Raw genomic sequence first — 21,176 nt, forward strand, 5'->3', positions numbered from 1 at the left:
ATCAACTTTTATATGCTCTCTTACTTAGAGTTTCTGCTCTAGAAAGGAGAAAGGGAAGATGATGCAAATATAAATACAGAATCTAATAAAATCAGAATTGTCTAGGTTTATTTTATTTTTTAAGATTTTATTTATTCATGAGAGACACAAACACAGAGGCAGAGACATAGGCAGAAGGAGAAGCTGCCTCCCCGCGGGGAACCTGATGGGGAACTCGATCCCAGGATCTCAGATCATGATCTGAGCTGAAGGCAGACACTCAACCACTGAGCCACCCAGGTGCCCCTATTTTATTTTTATTCTTACAAAAGATTTTACTCATTTATTTGAGAGGGAGAGAGAGAGAGCTTGGTTGCACACTAGCAGTGGGAAGGGCCAAGGTGAGAGGGAGAAGCAGACTCCCTGCTGGGCAGGGCACCCCGCCCGCGTCTGATCCCAGGACCCAGAGATCACAATGCGATCACAACCCAATCCCAAGGCAGATGCCTAACTGAGCCACCCAGGTGCCCCAGAATTATCTAGGTTTAAACATAATAGCATCTAACACAAATAAGGATGTGGTGAGATAGGTTTATTCTGGCAAACAGAATGTAAATATGCAATCCTGTTGAAAAACTACCTGGCATCCTATATCAAGAGCAATTTAATGTGTTTTAGGTTCCACCCAGTGAGATACCATCTATGGAAAATTTATCCCAAGCAGAGAATCCAAGAGGAAGAGCTGCACTCCTGAAATGATTCTGCAGTGGACAACTGCTGATTTTCCTTGCCCAATAACCAGTTTTCTTTTTTTTTTCTGGTTTTGACACTATGATTTTTTTTTTCTGGGGGGAAACCACCTAAGCCTCAGTCTACTTCTGGGGTGGGCACATGACCCAGTTCTGGCTAATCAGGATAGCCCAGCATGGCCGGGCAGTAAGATACAAAGTCAGAGCCTGGCTGCCAGGTTCCCAGGCCTGGTTCTGCTGCTTAGTAAGTGCATGGACTTCAGCTTGTTTTTTACCTTCTCTGAGTCTCACTTACTTATTTGTTGAATGGGGATATTAATGATAGACATCTGCTTCATAGGGTTGTGGTGGGAATTAATGAATGAAGCAGGTGTACTAATGCTGGTTATGGACAACTATTATCACTGTTTGCCTCTGAGCAAGCCCTTACCGCCATTCCCTTTTTTACTCTTCCTTTTGCCTCTCGGATTCGCAATATCATGTTCTACGTGATCCTAGAATTATATCTTTCTTTCCCATCGGAAATACCCTAAAGGGAGGACTGTATCTTTATTCATCCTCATACCATAGGTGTTTAACACAGCATCCCACTCCCAGCCATGGTGCTCGAGAAAGGCTTAGTTGGACAAAACTGAATATTCTCCAACACAGAGCACAGAAAGTAGGAATAGTTACTGAAAATGTAATAAATGCTAGATGATAAAATGGAAGTAGAGAAAGCCACATGAAGCTAGAAAACTTTTCTTACAAAAAATGGCCTGATTCCTGGGGATTACAGATTCCATTTTATCTTGGCCAGAGACTTGTTCTCATATAGCAGGCAAATGAGTTCCAGCAGTAGACTGGTACCTAAGGTGGACTTTGGGAATTATTGTTTCCTTTTCCTGACTTAGAATGCATCTCTTTCCTTGGAGATGGTTGGGAGAAATGAGCATTGCCTTGAGAGAGATCAAATCCACTCTCAGGATATTAGATACCACCCTGTAAATCCAATACTCGTATGCAAAATTCACACAGATAATGCAAAGTGGAGAGGGAGCTTAAGAGGGGAAGGCTTCATTAGGTTATAGGGAGAGGGTAGATGAGGTCAGCCAGGAAAACTTTCTTTTTTAAAAAATTTATTTATTCATGAGTGACAGAGAGAGGCAGAGACACAGGCAGAGGGAGAAGCAGGCTCCACATAGGGAGCCTGATGTGGGACTCGATCCTGGGTCTCCAGGGTCACACCCTGGGCTGAAAGCAGGTGCTAAACCGCTGAGCCACCCGGGCTGCCCCCAGGAAAACTTTCTGATGGGTAATTGCCTAATCTCTGATGGTAACGCTGGATGAGTTATAGCAAAATCCATTTCTCTGTCATATGGCCTTGGAGACCCAAAAAGTCTTAGAGTTGGAAGAGATGGACAGATTTATATAGTTTACTACTAAATGTGATGTAGATCTCATCTTAGATCATGGTCATGTAAACTATGAACACTCCAATGACACTCAGTTTCCCGGTCCAAGAGATAACCTATTTAGTGTATGCACAATTCTAATTGCTAGAAAGTTTTCCCACTGAGTCTGAAAACTGACCTCTGTGCTCTGGAGCTGAAATGTAACACAGAGTTTGGAGATAAAGAGGAAGGATAGTTTTATTACTTTGCCTGGCAAAGGAGGGCATAGCAGGCTAATGCCTTCAAAACTGCAGACCCACTTGGGGTAAAAAGCTGAAGGCTTTTATAGAAAAATACAGGATCTGGGCAGTTTCCATAGGAATCCAGTCCGTAATGCCAGCTGGGTTGGTCACATCTTCAAGGTGGTGTCATCACTAGTGCCGGTGATGCCAGCCATTTGAGTCTCATTACCAAGTATACATTGAGGTCAATAGGATGTCAATATCGACACCAAGTTCCTGGAAGAAAAGATTCCACAGAAAAATAATTGAAGGGGAGCAGGAGGCTTTAAAAATGAGGAAGAGAAAAAAAAGTTTAAGTCAAACTTTGCTGAAGCATTAGTGTGCCCATTTTATTTATTTTTTTTAAAAGATTTTATTTATTTATTCATGAGGGACACAGAGAGAAGGAGAGGCAGAGAGACACAGGCAGAGGGAGAAGCAGGCTCCACGCAGGGAGCCCGATGTGGGACTCGATCCCGGGTCTCCAGGATCAGGCCCTGGGCTGAAGGCGGCGCTAAACCGCTGAGCCACCCGGGCTGCCCCAGTGTGCCCATTTTAATTTCCATCCATCTCTATGTGTCTGTAGTGGTTTCACTAATTCCTCCTTACCTAACTATGCCCCAATTCAGATTTTGCTAATCCTTAGCACTCTTTGGTGCTACACCAGAGAAGGACTTCCGACTCCCATCCAGTATATATGCGGTCACTAATGTCACATCAGTACAAGCATTTACACCACAGATATTGGCAATGCCACAAATCAGATCGACCTCCTGCCAAAACCAAAACCAAAATCCAAATCGAGAAACCACTACTTACAAGGCACCGGCTGCCCTTATTCTTGGTGAAACTCATTGATGAGTTGGGGGATATAAGATAATCCTCAATTATCTACAACCCAAAGTCATGAGTGGAAAATACATGGTATAGACTCAACCAGGAAGGAGTGAGGAGCAGGGACGCATCCCCTTTGATGGATGGTGCAAGTTGATCTGGATTCTGATGGAAGGCAGCAGAGAGCCTTTCATTTGTCAAATACACGCACAAAGGGATTATCAGCAGAATGACTGGCAAGAGAAAAGACATAATGGTGAAAAAAGTCCACGACATGCTGGAGAAAAAGCAAATTTCAGGCCCGGCTAGAAAAGGACCCTCATGTTGAGGAGCAGTGAAACCATGGTTTGAAAAATCAGATTGGGCCTGACCCTGAAAGAATGAACTTTATGAGGGAGGTGAATGAGAGCCACTAAAACTTTTTGAGAAAGGGAGGCACGTTCTAATAGCCAATGGCTTGGGAAAATTAATTCTCTGGGTTTGCACTTTTAAAAATTGAGGTATAATTCACGTACCATAAATGTTGCCTTCTGGAGTGTACGGTTCAGCAGTTTTAGTAAATTCGCGAGGTCATGCAACCATCACCAGCTGTCTAATTTCAGAACATTTTCATCACCCAAAAAGAAACTCCATACTCACTAGCAGCCACTCCTCATTCCTTCCTGTTTGAAGGTTTTGTACTTTTCACAAAACACCAAGTCTGGTATCTGTAAAGTGGCCTCAGGTTTGAACCCAGAAGGACTGGCTGCCAAAGAGAAACAGAGAGAGGGAAAGCAGAAAAGGCTTTTCCACGGTTCAGGTGATGTATCCAGACATCTCTCTGCCTCTATCTCTCTTTGTCTCTCTATCTAACTAGAGAGAAAGAGAAGAAGGAAAGAAGGGAGAGAAAGCATTTTTAGACGCACACCTGGGAGCAAAGAGAAATGAACAGGGGTGAAGTAGTTTTCAAATGCAATATCTGAAAAAAGTGGAAATTATAGAGGCTAAAAGATATTCTTGCAGGGGTTAATGTTTTTATTTTCTTTGTGGGCTGTCTTCTCATACCCTTTCAGGCATTGTAGTTCCTGGGGAAACCAAGGGGAAAGCAGAAGGGGCCCGGATTTTGAAAAATCCCTTGTTTTGGAAAGCCTGGAAAAAGACATTTGCTCTCTGCTGCCCTCTGGTCTCTTCAAGAAAGACGGTGATGGCTGCTGGCAGCAGGAAGAGGGGCTGGGCACCTGGGCTGTGGTGCCCGAGCCACCTGCACAGGCAGGGGGATAGTCCAAGTGTCAGTAGAGGAACTGGGGGGCTGGCGTGCAGGCGGTTTCAGCATCCTCACAGGATGGGCCTGGCATGTCTGACAACAGAAGAGGGTTTCAGTGAATCCAAGACTACTGGGGAGTGCCGAGTGGTGCATTTTCCTGGGGTCTTTCTTGCCTCTCATCCCCACCCCTCTTGATCACTTGTGACAGGAATGGCTGGGGTATGTAGATGGTGGCCCTCAGCACTTTTTTTTAGTTTTTTTTTTTTTAATTTAAATTCAATTTAGTTAACAGTGTATTATTAGTTTCAGGGGTAGAATTTAGTGATGCATCAGCTGCATCTGACATCCAGTGCTTATCACATCATGTGTCCTCCTTAAAGCTCATCACCCAGTTACCCCATCCCCCCACCCATCTCCCTTCCAGCAACCCTCAGTTTGTTTCCTATGATTAAGAGTCTCTTATGGTGTGCCTCCTTCTCTGTTTTTTTTTTAAGATTTTATTTATTTATTCATGAGAGACACAGAGAGAGAGAGGGAGAGAGGGAGGAGAGAGAGAGAGAGAGAGAGAGAGAGAGGCAGGAGAAGCAGGCTCCATGCAGGGAGCCCGACGTGGGACTCGATCCCGGGTCTCTAGGATCACGCCCTGGGCCGAAGGCGGCGCTAAACCGCTGAGCCAACTGGGCTGCCCTCCTTCTCTGTTTTCATCTTAATTTTTGTTTTTCCTTTCCTTACCCTACGTTCATCTGTTTTGTTTCTTAAATTCCATATATGAGTGACATCCTATGGGCATTCTGCACTTTTGAATGTCTGTTACTTGGAATCCCATTGTTGGGGTGGCTGGTTTAGGTTCTGAGGGGTGTTGCTTTGCAGGGAGCACTAAATCTCACTCTGCCAGCCTTGGGGCTGATGGAGCTTTTTATTCTACTTAGAATACTAAAGTCATAGGATTTTAAAATTAGGAGAGGACTTCTGAATTCATCAAATCTGATGCTTTCTTATTACTAATAAGAAACTAGTGAATCAGAGAGATTAGGTGACTTGATCAGAGATTAGGTGATTTGATCCAACTAATTCATAGTGACAGAAAGGGTGGTTGCCTAGGGATGGCAGGGAGGGGGGTCGCAAAGGCAACCTCTGGGGGTTTTGGGTATGTCCCCTACTTGATCATAGGTGTGGTTTCACATATATGGTATATAACTTATAAAATTGTATATTTTAAATACGGTGCTTTTTGGTGTGTGTCAATTGCACCTCAATAAATCTGCCTAAAAAAAGTCACACATCCTATGAGAAATAGAGCAGGGCCCAGAACACACATCTTGTGCCTTGAGGCCTTCACACCTCCCCTTAGCCCCAACACTGTCTTAAAACCAAAGCCTACTTCGAGTTGTGAAAAGTGCCTTTTCTCTTAATGTCATTTTTAAAAACTCCACAGTTCCAAATTTACTGTAATGTAAAGTAATAGCACCCTTTACCAGAAAGTAGCAGATGTCATTCTTAAGTTCCAGCATGACCCGGTCCATAGATAGACAGCCGTGTGCCCCAAAGAGTTGGAAGGAAGGGGGGGGGACCAAGCAAGATGTGGTTTTGTACTGTTTACCTGTTTATCTCTGGTGATCCATGTGAAAGGTATGATCTCTGGGTGTATCCAAACAATGTAATTTAGGATAAAAAAGATAAAGAATAGGGTTTTCATAGGAATGTACTTCATGATATATTGTACTTTTGATGGCTTCTAATGGGCCAAGATAATTTCTGAGCAATCCCTGGATGTGGAAGAGGCAGGGAACCTTCCACAAAGGTTCCAAGTCTTTTTCTTCCACTCTCCCCAATCAAACAGCCAGAGCCACCAGGTGTGGCCAGCTTGCTGAGGTCTAAAATAGTTTCTTTGTGTTGAAGGTGAAAGTACAGAGAGAAGGGGGTGTGTGTCTCACCCACACTTCGCTTTATTACTGAACCAGAGCTGACCAATGGGTGCACAGAAAGATTCTATCTGGCTGGTCTGGTAGGCTCACTGTGGGAAAAGAAGGGCCTCTGGTTTCCCTACAGAATATATTTTCATGAGCTATTGCCTCTCTAGCAGGTGCTAGGAAGAAACATTCATGCATGTAAGATGTTTTTTCTCTAAATGATTTGGTAGGATTGCAAATGCAATCCTCATAACAAATTCAAACAAGACAAAATTATATGAAATGCAAACAAGGGGTAGTTGGCCAGGAAGTCAGATGAGTTCAACATGATTTCTGTCTGAGTCAGGGAGACATCTGTGCAGGTAGGGGAGGGGCTGTTACTGGGGGACATAGGATCAACTCTGGGGGTAAGGGGCACAGGATCAACTGGAGGACACAGGATCAACTCCGAGAACTAGCCTCTGGGCTTCTGTGTTATCAAAGACATTTAGCATTTCATGCTGCTATTTCACAGTTTACCTACCCCATGTCCCTCCCACCTCTGAGTCCTTTGCCCTCGTTTGCATGGCTTTGTGCTCCAGGAGGCTGACCCCAGCAGGCTGACCCCAACAGGATGCATCATCCAGGCTCCGCTGCCCCCTGGTTTCTGGTCAGAACTGAGCAATGGGAGGCATCAGGAGGGAGCAAGTCAGAGTATTCTTCTGGCATCCTATCTAGCAATGGCTGTGTCCCTCTAAGATGACAGCTCTGCAAGGCAGCCCTTCCAGTGGGGCTCTGGCCTCCCAGCCCTTTTTGTCTGGATAGTAACAGTGGTTTCTTTCTTTGTGTGTGTGTGTTTTCAAAAAATATTTTATTTATTTATTTGGCAGAGGACAAGCAAGAGGAGCAGCAAAGGAAGAGGGAGAAGCAAGCTCCCCGCTGAGCGGGGAGCCCCATGGATGCCAGGCTAGATCCCAGGGTCCTGGGATTATGACCTGAGCTGAAGGCAGATGCTTAACCAACCAAGCCACCCAGGTGCTCCTGGATAATAGCAGTGGTTTCCATGTTTGTCATTCTCTGGGTGCCTTGACATCTTTTAGGGGTTACCTTAACCCTGCCCCACCTCTGAGAAGAACCTTCATGATGTCTTTACCTGGAAGTGATATGATATATCCATCATGTGGGAATAAACTATTTAACATTCTGACTCCTTTCCTGATCTGGGAGCTGGGAGCATGGCTTTCTAAAGTCTTATCTCCTCAGCACTTAGAACAGTGAACTGAGGTAAACTGTTGAGCTGGCCAGGGACATTTTACTGGGAGGTGACCTTAGACCTGGCTTTTAAGGGACACTGCCATAGGGATGACCATTGTGCCTGGATAAGGTTTATCCTACAGGGGACAAGGTTCAGGTCCATGTAGATCATATTGAATGGTATCCAGGGCAACATGATCCCAATTTAGGCCCTGAACAACACCTCTTTGTTAATGAGGAGGAGGACTTTGATGACACTGGTGACAACGGTGACGATGATGATGATGGAATGTTCACTTACCTGACTGAGTCATGGGAGGAGCTGATTTTTGTACCATGTCCCTCTACCATTTTGCAAGATAATATTTGCTTTTGAGAGTCCATCCTTTTATTGAGGTATGGTTTATAGACCATATCATGACCCAATTTTAAGAGTACAGTTGGATGAGTTTTGACAATCTTATTTACCTGTGTTACCACTATTCCTGTTAAGATATAGAACATTTCTATCACTCCAGAAAGTTCCTTCATGCCCCTCTCTTCCCCTCTCTATTTAATCCCTGACCCAAAGCCAACTATTTTCTGATTCATGCCCACTTCCCTTTTCCCAGTCTCCCGTGACCTTGTGTCCAATGCATTCCTTGCCACCCTCCTCAAACTATGCTAATCCTTGCCTCTTTGCCTATTCTTTGGCTGTAGTCTGATGTTCCGGCAGTGACCCCTTTTTCTTTTAGGACTCTTTTTCTAGGAAGTCTCTCTGATCTCTTCTACTCAGGCTGCATAAAGTACCCTTCTACAAAATTCTGTGTTGCATTGACTGGACTGCCATTATATATAGATTTGGTTTATAACATATTTTTTGTTCAAGTTCTCCCCCATTACCCCATGAGCTCCTTAACGGGGACTGGATCATATTCTGCTCTGGCACAAGGCCTGGCCTGCAATAGTTTGTTGTTTAAATGAATAGGTGAATTAAATATATTCTTTTCTTTCAGGACATTGTCTCTCAAGTTTTGACACCACATTACATATTTAAGCCTCTCCGGTTGCAAGAAGCAAAGACTCAAGATATGTAAGAGGATTTGTGGAGATTCATGTGCCCTTGGAAAGGCAGGGAGTCAGGTTAGCCCTAGAGACTTCTCTGTCAGCTTCATGGCCCCTTCTCTGCTCCTAAAGCCTGTTTAGTTTCTTTGCTTCTTTTTTCCAATGGGCCGTCCTCTACTCAACTTTCGTTTGTTTCCTTAAAACTTCACCTTGAACTTGGCCTCAGCTTCTTCCGGCCCTGACTTGACTTCTCTCTGACTCAAGATGACATTTGTGAAGGTAATAATCAAGCAATCTCATCTAAGCTTTTCAGATCCATATCATGGCCACAGCCTGAGCAGGGACCAGCTGCCAGGTCACATCCTCAGCATCCCTGGTCCAATGTGCTCAGGGTGGGTGGGTCCCACAAAGCAAGGTTGCTCAGTGTGCAGGGCCTAATAGAAGGGATGAAGAGATTGGCAGGCATCGTGTAGTCACTCCTAGCCTATTATTGAGCAAAATCTCAAGTATTTGTCCTGTTTTTGCTCCTAAATCATTTAAGTTTTCTCATCCTTGAACATAGGAAAGCCGTTTTCCTCCTTTCTGCTTAGGAACATCAAAGGTGGAAAGAAACTCATAGTTCACCTGCTCCAGCATATTCCAGGGTGTGTTCTAAGTAAGTTCAGGTCCAATAGGACCTAAGTAAGTTCAGGTCCACTCTATTAAAAAAAAAAGTCATATTTAAATACAGATATTCTAGCACTTTTCTTGGGTTGTAGTTCACACCAGGAACATACTTCCCAGTGGCCTGGTTTGGTTTGTAGGATCTCTGGTCTTCTGCATGGATGGACACCTTGGGTCCTGGATTCTTGAAAGCAAAAGGGAGTTGTAGACCACTCTCAGAGGGGACCAGCCATGGACCCCTTAAAATTGTTTGCAAACTTGAGTCAGTGTTGTGTAGATGTGTGTGTTTTGTATGTGCACCCGTATGTGCACCCATGTGCCCTTGAGCATGTTTCCTGAGACAGTGTCCATAGCTTTCATCTTACATGTGTGACCAAAAATATGGATAAGAACCACTGCTTTGAAGGGACACTAATTGGTGTGCTTTCCTGAGCCAAACTTCTTTTTTTTTAATTTTTTAATTTTTAATTTTTAATTTTTTTTGAGCCAAACTTCCAACTCGAACATTTTATCTGCCACAATTGATTGCCATCCAGCTAATATGAAAAAACAAGAAGCTTCACAGACGAAGAGTCTTGCTGATTACTTAGGAAGGTCATTTTTTCATTTTCTAGATATGAAAACTCTTACTAAGGACCAGAGAAGGAAAATATAAGTTTGCTTAGATCAGGCAACTGACCGAGAAGCAACTGTGTCTTTCCTGTCTCCCTCCCTCCCTCCCTCCCTCCCTCCCTCCCTCCCTTCCTTCCTTCCTTCCTTCCTTCCTTCCTTCCTTCCTTCCATACCTCACCAATCCACTTATGATCTATCTCCCTAAACACTGCTACACATTAGTAGAGGACCAAGCATTGTGTTGTTACACATTTCCCCATTAAGTGATGTAGCAACCCGGGTGTTGGATATGACATTCCAAATTTTTTTACCTTCCAGGTAAGGAAATTAAGGCTTAGAATTTACGAAACTTGCCCAAGGTTGCCCAGCCGGCTGGTGGCAGAGCTGGGATGGTTAAGACCGCGTTTTCCACCGCTCATCAGTGTGGCTGCTTTGTGTCACCTCTGCCCCAGGTGACAAGCCGGCTGTCTGCGACCGAGCCTCCCCGGCGGCGCCCGGGACCGCGGGGCTCACCTGCGGCTCCGCGGGGGCCCCCGGGCGTCGGACCCCGCCCCCTGGCGGCAGGTGGGCGCGGCGCAGCGCGGCGCATGCTAATGAGCCCGCGGCGCGGCGCGCTGATTGGCTGGCGGGGCCCCGCGGCTTTCCCGGGGCGGGGCGAGGCGGGGCGGGGGCCGGGGCGGGGGCCGAGGCCGGCTGGAGGGGCGCCTCCCGCCTCCCGCCTCCCGCCTCCCGCCTCCCGCCTCCCGCCTCCCGCCTCCCGCCTCCCGCCTCCCGCCTCCCGCCGCCGCCCCGCGCTCCGGGCCGCCCTCCTCCCCCGGGGACGCCGCGGCGCGTGCGGGGCTGGCGGCCGCCTTCGCCGGGGGCTTCCCCTGCTGCCGGCCGCGGGCGTCCTGGCTCCGACTGGGCGCGGGGTCCAGGATGACGATCCGACACCAAGGCCAGCAGTACAGGCCGAGGATGGCATTTCTGCAGAAGGTGAGCGCGGTCGGGGGGCCTGGGCCCGGGGTGCGCGGTGCGCGGTGCGCGGGGCCCCAACTCCGGGAAGTGTGCGCGGAGATGCTGGGGAGGCGCGGGGCGCGGGGCCGGGAGTGGAGGGCACCCCTGGGGGCCGGTAGTGCTGCTCGCTGTCATTAAATGACTTATTTGCTCCGTGTGTGCGTGTGTGCACGCTCGCGTGTGTTGTAAAGACTGATGGTTAGATGTCCACGGCACCTGTTTGTAGCGGAGACTCTGAAGCCAGGGGCGATGGTCCGCTGGCCGCTGCAAGACAACCTGTTACTCTGGAGAGGAGGGCGCCAGAAGGCGGCTCGGCCGAGGCTGTGTCAGGTGTGAGAGAGGATCCTGGCATTACCATAGGGCTCCCAGATGTCGAATTAACATTTTTGCCATTTCTCTAACCCCCAAGAGTGTGTGTGTGTGTGTGTGTGTGTGTGTGTGTGTGGTGTGTACCCAGAGACCGCACAAAGATGGTGTGATTTGTAGGATAAAGGGACACCTTGCTCTCAGCACCCTTAGATGCCTCGTTCAGGTGTGTGTATTGGTGGATCTCGGGTCTGTCTGTGCGGGCAGCAGAACTCAGAGCCTCTCCCTTCCATTGCAAAGGCTTTCTCAGAGCAAGTGGCGCGACACAGGGTATCCTTCCGGGGGGTGCTTGGGATGTGGCATGTATCTCGTGGGGTGATGCGTTGGGTTCGAACTGGACTTTTGAGATGACTGGTGTCGGGGGGATGGACAAAGGTTAGGTCCCAGATCTCTTGCTCACTCTTCATTCCATCTACAGCCATATTTCACAGTGCAGCGGACGCCTTTTGAGGCTTATCTTGTTGAGTAGAATTAGCTGAATGCTTTGTGACAGTTAAGAGCCCTGCCTTGAGCCCTTGGAGCTTGGCAAACTGCTGTAGTTGGTGACTGTCCTGATTTGGCCAGGGCTTTCAATGCTAAAACCTGCACAGTCCCAGGCACCCCCTGGATGGATACCCTGTGGACACAGTGGGTCACACACGGTCTACCTGCTTCAAGAAGCTTGTGAAGTATTCCAGGTAGTAGAGGTGTGAGGATTGTCCATAAAGCAGAGAGGTGGAGTGTTGTCTCACTCAGAACCCTCTGAGCCTATATTGCAGACCCCTTTATAGTTCCTAAAAGCAGGAGAAACCATCTGTGTCTGTTATCCGAGAGCCATAAATCATCTTCCAGGATCTTTCCAGCACTGCCTTCTTCTCCCAGACAGCGGGGCAGCCCTGGCTTGTGGAGAGGCTCAGAGAGCAAGTCTGGAGACATTCTGTGTTCTGAATCTCGACACTCTTTTCCATCGTGACTGTTATCTGGGAGATTTTCGTCTCTTTACCTGGCCTTCTGACTGGTGTCGTGGTTTCCAGCCTCCCTCCACTACCCACCCCACCCCTAGCCTGCCTACCTCTACAATATGCTTCATAAACACATTGATTTTCTTTCCTAAACGAATGCCGATCTCCTCAACCTAAACCCTTCCACTGGCTTCTCATGTTCGCAGGATAAAGTGTAACCTGCTCAGCTCAGCCACTCGGGATCCTGCTTCCACTCATCTCTCCATCTCTTTACCTTCCACGGGCCTTCTACGCCTGCTCTCCAGGAAAATAAAACAAAGCAGCCACAGTACATGGAATCTGGCCTCGACAGCCTCCCTACCTTTCTAGGAACCCTGTGCCCTTTCATACATACCCAGGCTCCTCTCCTGGGAACACTCTTTTCCCCCTTCTCACCTGCCAACTTCCCACTCCTCCTCTGGGAAGGCTGGTTCTCCCCAGCCCCTGGAGCAGAGCCACTTCCTTCTCTGCCCCACAGACCCTGCCCACACATCCAGGATGGCTTTTTCCCTTTGCCTTGTGGGGAGGGACCTGCCTGTTGTGTATTCTGGGGCCCCCAGTCAGTCACAGAGCTCCTTAGAGCTGTACTCAGGAGCCCTGCTCTGGGAGGCGGGGGTCCTTGACAATGAGCCAGCTGAACTAGATGTCCAGCTTTCTGGAGAAGGACCCAGACCAAAGGAATGTGGACATGGGTGCCAGGTCATTCACCGCTCAAGGAATAGTCATTGAAATATTCAGCGAGTATTTATAAAGTGTGCTGTGTCCCCATAGCGGGGACGTATGTGCATTATCCCATCTGGTCCACAAGACAAACATTATCATCACCATTTACAGAAGAGGAAATTAAAGGTCAGAGAGGTGACTTGCCCCAGCCATATAGCCACTAAGTGATGGAACCAGGAAAAATACAGAACTGCTAGTCATCTGTTGCCAAATGTGATACTATGCTATGGGCTTGGGGTGGAGTGGGGCTGTGGGAAAGCCTGATTTAAGTGCATAGGGGATGTGTTGCCGAGAACCCAAGGATAAATGGGGTTTCTAGGCAGAGAAAGAGAAGGATGTTCTAGGCAGAGGGAATGGCATGTACTGTGTGAGAGTGTGTGTGTGTGACACACGATGGGCCACTCCCTATGGCTGTAGCATGCGTGGGCTCCTGTCCTAGTGCTGGCCTGTCCCCTCTGTGATTTCCAGATCACCATCCCAGCCAGTGCCGGTTGCTGCTGCTCTTGGGACACACCATGGCATTGACTCTCTTGGTGCCATGTGGAGAAGAAGCCTTCGGTTAGATGCCATGCTTTCTGGTGTGGCTCCTGACATCTGCCTTTGCTCGGGAAGGGAGTGCGGAAACAGAAATATTAGGATGTGTGGGCAGAGTATGGTATCTTTTTGTTTGTGTCATTTCATTCAACATGTGTACATAATCGTGCACTGATGTGCTAGGCGCTGTGCCAGATGCCAGAGACACTGTAGGGATTAAGACATGGCCCCTTCCTCCCAGAAAGACAGATGCATAAATAAGGAGAGACGTGTTACCAAGGTCATGGTAGACCTTGTGAGAGGAGATATATATATACACACACACACAAAGATATGCATATACGTATCATACAAAGTGGGGGACGGTCAGTTCTGCCTGGGGTGGGGGGGATCAGGACAGGTGTCATGAGGGGGTTGTAACTGAGTTGAGGTATGAGAAAATGAGTTTTCTTTGCCAGGAGGATGGGAAGATGAGCGACTGTTCAAGGAGATACAAAATGCAGATGCGTGAAACAGCACTCTGGTGTGGGAGAGATGTCAGGGCCTGGGGTGGCAAGAGTTGATGGATGTTAGGAGCCCAGACCTGGGAGCTTTGGACGTCGTGCTGAGGAGTTGGATGCTTTCTGCATTTGGGGAGAAGCTGTTTGATGTTTTAAAATGAGTCAGTTTACGTGCTTGAAGGATGATTGTGATTCGAGGGTCCGGGTGCTCCTCTATGCTGGCTGCACTTAACGGTATGTTGATATCAAGTCCCCATCCTTAGGGTTTCTGATTTGCTTACCAGGTAATCGAATAATTAAGCGCAATGGAACCCAACCATTGGAGTTTTTTTTTTTTTTTTTTTTTTTTTTTTTTTTTTTTAAAAAAAGCTTCCAGGCGATTTGACTGTACAGCCGAAGTGAGAGGTCCTGGGACTGTTTGGCAACATTTGGAGACATTTGGGGTTGTCACATCTGGAGACGAGGGTGCTACTGGCATCCAGTGGGTAAAGGTAGGGGGGCTGCTCGCCGTCCCTCAATGCCCGGGACAGCTGGCACTACAACGAAGAATGGCCTGGACCCCAAATGTCAGTAGTGCTGTGGTTGGGGACCCTGAGCTGGGGGTCACACAGGAGGCTGGAGATGTGCCTGTCGAAAGGCAGAAGCCAGACAGGCAGAGCCTGACGGTCCAGAGGGGAGCTTCGATGGTCCCACGAGGCAGGATTTAGTGGGCAGGTAAGACTCATCTCAGGAAAAAAGCAGAGTCCGTGGAAGTTGGCTGCTATTGTCTGGGGCTATCTAGAATGCTTCCCGGGCCTCGACCAAGATGGGAAGAGGAGGATTTGGGGGACGACCACTGAGTACTGATGAGGGTATGGGGTTCAGGAGGGTGCATGCAACCGCGGGGTGAGGTGGCAGGGGGGCAGCTGTCCTGTGTGTGGCCAGGCTTGTTAGCAGGAGCACCTTCTCTCTGTTAGCAAAACAACTCTGTGGTTCTGGGTCACTCCGCCTATCTTTGTGTAGAGAGAAGGACTGATTATTATCATCCCCCTGGGAGCCTTCTCCGGCTGGAAGGAAAATTCTAGCCCAGAGATCTTGCACAGTGAGTGACAGCTCCTTAATGTGAGGAGCAGCGTGGGCGTGCAGGGTGGGCTGTCGGGGCCATCAGAGCCATCGTGTCTGCTCCTCTGTGATATTGGGGTTCCCTGGCACGCCTGCAGTCACGTCGCAGCACGTTGGCTTCTGAGAGAGGAGATGTGGGGCCGGCACCCTCTTCCTGCCACTGTCCCCCAACACGGGGTCATGGGTGGCCTGGTTGTGCGGCATTTATCCGTGCCGGGGAATGAGAGTTGGCTGAGTCTGGTTGGGAGTGGGCTTGACATTTGCGGGTGGGGAAGGCCGGCCTCTTCCTCATCTCCCGGGGACGCCCACGGGACACCAGGGGGAGGTGTGACAGTTGGCAGCTATTTGGAGTAGAAAGGCCATGGCTTCTCGCCGGCTCTCTGGAGAACTTGGAAATGGTTGGGATTCTCTCCTCTCTGCGATGGGCAAAGGGGTTTTTCTCTTGGGCTGGATGATAGAACACAGAGTCTACTCTTTTTTTTCGGGCCACCATGACAAACTATGGGGGGCCCTGTGGCTTAAACAACAGGAATTTCTTTCCTCACAGCTCTGGAGGCTGGAAACCCAACACCAGATGTGGGCAAGGTTGGTTTCCTCTGAGGCCTCTCTCCTTGGCTCGCAGGCAGCCGCCTTCTCCCCGTGTCCTCACCCGACCTTCCCTCCGTGTGCGTCTGCGTCCTAATTTCCTCTTCTCATAAGCACACAGCCCTATTGGATTAGGATCCACCTGATGACCTCATTTTACCTTAATTACCACTCACATTCTGAGGTACTGGGGATTATGGGTTCAACATGTAAGTTTTGAGGGACACAGTTCAGCCCATACCAGTGAGAGGCTCTCACTGTTTCCTTGGGTGACTGGGGAGACCCCTCAGAGGACTTTATGTGAGGAAAGTTCTAAGGAAACTTGAGTGGAATTGCACTGGGCTGAACGCCCTCAAAATGTCCTCGAGGTTCATGTAACGCTCCCTCCTCCCACCGGCCCTTTTTTTCTGTGAAGGGTGACACACCTGCTGCAAAGAAATGTGACTCCCCTCATTGTGTTTTTAAAATAACTCTCATTATTCCTCCCCTGAAGATTATTTTCAAACTCTTTATAACTAGATTTTTAAAAAAATGTGACAAGAAAGAATCCAATCCACTGACTTTCTATCCGAGGAACTCAGATTTCCAACTCATAAGGCAATTTCTATTTCTTCAATATCTGGGCCCCCTGTTTCTATGAAACATTGTTGTTTCATCCAAAAAGTTTTTGAATAAATATGGGATTTCATCTGGCAGCTAATGTGGGAATAGAGGAGGCCTGAGTCCTTGTGTCAGAAAATCGGGCACTTCCTGGAGTGGCCTATAAATCCGAGGCTCATGGTTAGTTGAGAACTGCAGAAGGAGTGACCCCCATAACCTGTAGCTCCTCAGGGCCCCATGTCCAGGGAAGTGCTGGCCTTGCCGCTTTGTTCCCTTGCTGTGGCAGGCTCTCCGCTGACCCTGTGGCCAAGACTGTGTCAGGCCCTGGCACTGCAGAAGGCCGAGGATGGCAGCTCTGAATGGACCCGAAATGGATAGTTTCTGTTCCAGAACAATCTGTGAGCCAGGAAAGTGGGCAGATGGACATGCACTCATTCTTGCTCCCCAGCATGACCGTTCCCCTCCACTGCAGCTGGGTCAATCTCTCTATCATTCTTTTTAACATTGTGTTTTATTATGGTAAGAACACTTATTGTGCGAATCTACCCCTTAAATTCTGAAGTGTACAAGCCATATTGCACAGCAGATCTCTAGAGCTTATTCACCTTGGTTAGCTGAAATGTGATGCTTATTGGTTGGCAACTCCCGTTTCCCTTCCCGCAGCCCCTGGCACCACCATCCTACTCTTTGATTCTATGAATTTAGGTGCCCCACGTAAGTGGGATCATGCAGTCCTTCTGTGACTGGCTTATGGCACTTGGCAAAATGTTCTCTGGGTTCATCCTTATTGTCGCACACTTATTGTCACAGAGTTTCCTTCTTTTTAAAAGGCTGACTCGTGTTCCATTGTATGCCTGTGCCACATTTTCCTTATTCATTTGTTGACGGACATTTAGGCCGTTGGCATGCCTTGGCGTTCATGAGCCCTGCTGCCGTCAATACGGCAGTGCTCGTATCTCTCTGAGATCCTGATTTCAAGTCTTTGCCATATACACCCAGAAGTGGGATTGCTGGTAATCCTGTTTTTGATTTTTGGAGGAACCTTCATACTGTTTCCCAAGCAGCTGCACCGTCTTGCGTTGCCACCGACAATGCCCGAGGGTGCCAAGATCAATCTCTTCATTTTTCTGCCTAGAGGACCCCGGGGCCTTCTCAGGCCATCCCTCCCTTGGATAGGAGCCCCTTCCTCACCCCCGAGGGAGATCCTGTTCACCCTCCATGCACGTTTTTTGGAGATCTTCTCAGCCATCCTTCTCATCTCTTGGCTTCTATTCCAGTTGGCACCTTCCTGGTGATTCGGTGCCTAATTCAGCCTGCACTTGCTATCTGCTGAATAGTCTGTGCATAGCACCATACTAAGAGCTTTAAAAGCTTCATGTTGGTTAATCTTTAAGACATCCCTCTGATGATAGAGGTACTATTGTCATCCTCTTTACAGAGAAATGAGTCTTAGTGAAATTTCAGTGATTTACCTAGCTTATACCTTGAGTAGGGATTTGAACTAGGCTTTTTCTGCACCCAGATCTCTAGCATTTATCTTAGTTAACTTTTTATTTTCATATAAATGTCCTCCCAGCCCTCTATGGACCTCTTTTACCTTGTTGTATCACCCCCCATAGTGCTGCACACTTAATAAAGCTCAATAAATACCTGTATTTGAATGGCGAGGAGAATAGAGTTTTTGTTCCCAGGCATCTAAAGAGGGAGAAGTGCTTGCTCATGACCTGGTGGGGGGTGGGGGGGTGTGAGGGGGAGGAGGAGAGGCAGAGGGTGAGGGAGAAGCAGACTCCTTGCTGAGCAGGGAGCCCAGTGGATGTGGGGCTCGATCCCAGGACCCCAGGATCATGACCCGAGCAGAAAGCAGAGCGGCAACCGACTGAGCCACCCAGGAGCCTTGATAAAGTATTCATCTTTATGCTCATGTATCTTTATGAGTATAAAACATATCTGTCCCTATAAGGTATTTTTACACAATTAATGGGATTCTAAGAGATTACAAAAGTGTGTCAATTACTTGGGCACAGACTATTGGTGTCCCGTTTTATGGTAGAGAAAGGATATGTAGAGAGGTTAAGTGAAATCCCACAGTTAGTAGAAAAAGGAAACCCTACAGAGCTGTGAGAACCGTGGGTTTCTTTTCTTTGTACCACAGCCCCTGTGCAAAGTCTAAAAGGACTGGTAATTGTAAAGGGCTGTACGGAGTGGGAGAGTCTTATTTCATTTAAAAGCAGGAGAATAATGATGATATAACTGAGTTAGTTACATTGAGGGGAAGCAGGTGAGTCAGTGACCTGTTTTGGTTTGGGTGGAGGCTAGAGAATGGACAGGTTGGGTTTGGGGTACGGCCCTCCGGGTGGATACATCTAGCTGTATGCAGGAGAGGGTTTCTGGATAGAGAAGGACAGGGAAGATTTTCGTTCCTATTTGCCCATTGGTAATCTGTGCTTCTGCTCCTGCTGTCCCCGGAGCCTGGAATGCCCTGGTCCCCCCCCCCCTCCATTCTGGTGCCTGATTCCTATTCATCTTTTGAAGATTTGCTGCTGGAGTCCCCACTCCTGACCCCCCTCCTGGCACTGTAGTGTTCTTCACGATACCATGATCTCACCTTTGTCATTGTACTTCCCATGTTGGTCCATCATCACATCCTCACACCAGACAGTGAGCTCCTTGGGCTTGGGGACTGCATTGCCTTATCTATGGTTTTCCAGAGTCAGTTATGACTGGCTGGTTGTTGAATGACTGGCTGACCATCGCAAGCACCCAGCAGGCTGGGGGAATGTGTGGTTTCTTCACGGGTGAGGGGTTTCCTGGGGGAGTGTGAAGCTTGAAACCTCTGATACATGAGGTCCTGTCAGTGTCCATTGTAAACATTGACAGGAAATACATCTGGGTTTATCTTTTTTTTTTTAAACTGTGCCAACCCAGTCTGTCTGTCTTTCTTTCTTTCTTTCTTTCTTTCTTTCTTTCTTTCTTTCTTTCTTTCTTTTTTCTTTCTTTCTGATTTATTCATGAGAGACACACAGAGAGAGGTAGAGACATAGGCAGAGAGAGAAACAGGCTCCTCGCAGGGAACCTGATGCGGGACTCAATCATGCCCTGACCTGAAGGCAGATGCTCAACCACTAAGCAGTTTGTTTTGGCATCCCCCCATCCGGTTTGTTTTAAAATATCCTTCCATTGATTTCACTTCCATTTAATTTTCTCAGGTGGAAAACATTTTTTTTTCTTAATAAAATTAAAAAAAATACAGAGCATCAGGGCCATCCTCGTGGATGTCCTCCTGGAGTTCACTCTTCCTTGGACAGGTCACCGATTCTCTTTGCTTCACCCCTCCCTCTGATACTCATGACTAATCCATAGCTCTGACCCCTGTCTCTTTCCCTTGGGACATTCGGTTTCCTGTCACCTGCCTGACCCGGTGGTGGCTCTCTCAGTCGGCATTCCAAAAGCAGAAGCTTTTGCTTTCAGAAAGTGCTCCTTCCTTTGCACTTCCTACATTTTCTATTTTGGTGACTGGCGGCTCTGATCACAGGAGTGCCACCCTCACTGAACAAGTCAATCACTTGCAAGTACAGTTCACTCGAGTTAACTAGAGCTCCAAGAGCAGTGCCCTCCTATCTCCCCTGCCCTGGCCTTCGTGTATATATTAATTCATGCATCAGCTGCCTAGTGAGTACAACCTACGTGTCCAGCAGTGTGCCAGCACGCACAATAACAGCATCGGACAACAGCAGACAGGACACCTGTTCTTAAAGAGCTTACTTTCTAGGGACAAGGGAGACGCACAGTAAGCAAGGTAATCAGTAGGTAGAGAATTTCCTATGTTAGAAGGTGGGTGCTATGGAGAAAGCGAATAGGGGAACAGGAATACTACAGGTGGAGTTCCAGGTTGTAGCGTTAAGTACGATGGTCAGGGTGTTAGCAGAAGAAGGTGGTGAGTGAGTTAGCTACGTAGGGAAGAATGGTCCAGGCGTAAGGAATAGCCAGAGCAAAGGCCCTGGGGCAGGAGGCTGGGTATGTGCTTGGCATGGTCAGGGAACAGCAAGGTGGCCAGGGTGGCTTGGATCGGAGGGAGCTGGGGTGGGGGGCAGTGGTAGGAGAAGAGTCAGGGAGGAAGAAGTCCCAACCATGCAGACCAGTAGGGGAGCTTTCCCATTGCCTCTGAGTGGAAATGGCCATTGCAAGGTTTCGAGCAGAGGAGTGACACGTTCTAAAATAATTGAAAGACTCTCTTTGGCTGCTCTCCTGAGAAGGGGCAGAGGTGGTGGGGGTGGTTGTGGTGGGGGGAGCCCCACTATTTCTTGCTGGAACCATTGCAGTAGCTTCGCATGGATCTCCCCGCTTTTCTGCACCTTCTTCAAACATCAAACTTCTTCATACTTCAGCATTCTTCTCTCTGTCTCGGGCCACATTTCCTGAGCATGGGCTGAATTATGCTACTGCCCAGCAGTCGCTGCTGGAGCAAAATTCACGCTCTGGGATGGCATTCGAGGCCCATGGTGATCTGGTCCCTACCTGTTGTTCCTGTTTCGTCTGCCCCTGATGTCTGCGCCGCTCTCTCCCTGGATGTTGGCTCCTGTGTCTTCTCACTTTCTGTCCAGCAAAATCCTCATTGGCTGAGTCTCACTTTCCCCTCTGGGCCCGTGAGTAGCTCTACATTGGAGCACACATCTCTGAGCCCCCCACACCCAGTGAGGGTGTTTGTGTCTGGGAGGCACACGCTGAATCTGGTTGTGTTGTGGTTCCTCAGTGTCCATCTAGGTTGCAAGCTCCTGGTGGTAAGCTCCCTGTATTCATCTTTGCACCTTTTTCTCCCTCCATGCTGCAGAAAGGGGCCTTGCTTGGCTTTTGAAACAGTTCTGGTCAGCCA

At 48.2% G+C, this 21,176-nt stretch overlaps 1 protein-coding gene across 3 annotated transcripts in view; it reads left to right on the forward strand.

The window, feature by feature from the left end:
- Positions 1-10,711: 10,711 nt before the first annotated feature.
- The window catches only part of RGS9 (regulator of G protein signaling 9), a 68,542-nt gene continuing 58,077 nt past the window's right edge, over positions 10,712-21,176 (forward strand). For all 3 annotated transcript variants that reach the window (XM_077853700.1, XM_077853701.1, XM_077853702.1), the window contains exon 1: positions 10,712-10,896. In XM_077853700.1, coding sequence (XP_077709826.1) covers positions 10,840-10,896 — 57 coding nt within the window. In that variant the 5' untranslated portion in view covers positions 10,712-10,839. The remainder of the gene's footprint in view (positions 10,897-21,176) is intronic.

Source organism: Canis aureus, chromosome 16 (assembly GCF_053574225.1).
Source record: "Canis aureus isolate CA01 chromosome 16, VMU_Caureus_v.1.0, whole genome shotgun sequence".
In the NCBI taxonomy this organism is placed as follows: Eukaryota; Metazoa; Chordata; class Mammalia; order Carnivora; family Canidae; genus Canis; species Canis aureus.